The sequence below is a fragment of the Onychomys torridus genome, chromosome 5 (genome assembly GCF_903995425.1).
Source record: "Onychomys torridus chromosome 5, mOncTor1.1, whole genome shotgun sequence".
Classification (NCBI taxonomy): Eukaryota; Metazoa; Chordata; class Mammalia; order Rodentia; family Cricetidae; genus Onychomys; species Onychomys torridus.
In genome coordinates, this window is record NC_050447.1 from 96,124,995 (window position 1) to 96,126,475 (window position 1,481).

Here is a 1,481-nt window from a genome sequence, read left to right on the forward strand (position 1 = left end):
TCACACTTTGGCAGAATGTTTGTCTATTCCTAGAATTCTCTTCACTGCACTCTTCACGTCTTTGTTTCTTAAGGTGTAGATCAAAGGGTTAAGGCTAGGGGTAACAATAGTGTAAAAAAGAGTAAAAAACTGTCCTTCCTCGTGGGATATGGTATTCTGTGGCCTCATGTACATATAAATGAGTGTTCCATAAAACAAGGTGACTACTGTGAGGTGGGAACCACATGTATTAAGAACCTTTTTCCACCTTGTTGCTGACTTGATCTTCATCACAGCCTGAGTAATGACTCCATAGGAGATGAGGATTAGTGATAGAGGTACAAGAAGAAATATAACTCCAAGAGTAAACACAACAATCTCGATTACTCTGGAGTAGACACAAGCCATCTTGATCAACGCTGGCATTTCACAGAAAAAATTATCCACTTCCCGGTGTCCACACCTTGGCAACTTCAAAGTCAAGGAACAAAGAATTAAGGCACTGCCAAGACCACCCAACCAGGCTGACAGCACCATCTTCTGGCAAAGAACAGGGTGCATTATTACTGTGTAGTGAAGAGGTTGACAAACAGCAGCATAACGATCATAGGCCATTACGGCCAAGAGGAGACATTCTGTGGCTCCCAGGTCCAGAGCAAAGAAGAACTGGAGCACACACCCTCCATATGTGATAGACTTCTTTGGACCCCATAGATTTACCAGCATCTGTGGGACAATGCTAGTAGTGTAACAGAGGTCCACAAAAGACAAATTAGATAAAAAGAAATACATGGGAGTATGGAGCTGAGAGTCCAGATAAGACACTAGAATGATGGTTGTGTTTCCTGCCAGAGTCACAATATAGAAGATGAAGACAACGACAGAGATGGCATGCTCCAGTTGTGGTCGACTAGAAAATCCCAGAAGGATGAAGTCTGCCCCAGAGCTTCTGTTCATTTCCATCACTCCTTAGGACAGGCTAAGAGACAATACTACAGTAACCAAAATGATTTCAGCTTTGGGTGAAATGGAAAGTCACTGACTTTTGTCACAAAGCATCTAAAATCCATCTGTCTGCATGCATCTTCTTATTGTGGCATATTTAAAATATTTGTCAATAACTAGTCTATACTTTTTTATATCCAGATGATTCTACAATGTGCTGAACTCAGTCCCTGTGCATTAGAAATCATTGAAAAGCATGAATATGCAGTATCACCTCACCCATCATTCTGTGTGTTTTGATTGTGTGTTAAAGCCATAATAATTATAAAAGTCGTATTATACACCATATATGTGTGACTAAGAATGTGTATAAGTGTGTGTGTGTGTGTGTGTGTGTGTGTGTGTGTGTGTGTGACTCAGGGCTTTGCAGTGTCCCCTGTGCTGGCCTGAACCACCACACCCTGCTGGAATAGAGAAGCTCTTGAAATTTTCCCCTGGAATTATGACATTTATCACTTGATGGTGATAGATCTTTCCTTTATCAAAGGAGCTAAACT

General features: G+C 41.2%; 1 protein-coding gene across 1 annotated transcript; it reads right to left on the minus strand.

The window, feature by feature from the left end:
* On the minus strand, positions 1-942 carry LOC118584870 (putative olfactory receptor 2W6). Its single transcript, XM_036189216.1, has one exon. The coding sequence runs from the start codon at positions 940-942 to the stop codon at positions 1-3; it is 942 nt and encodes a 313-aa protein (XP_036045109.1).
* Positions 943-1,481: the final 539 nt, after the last annotated feature.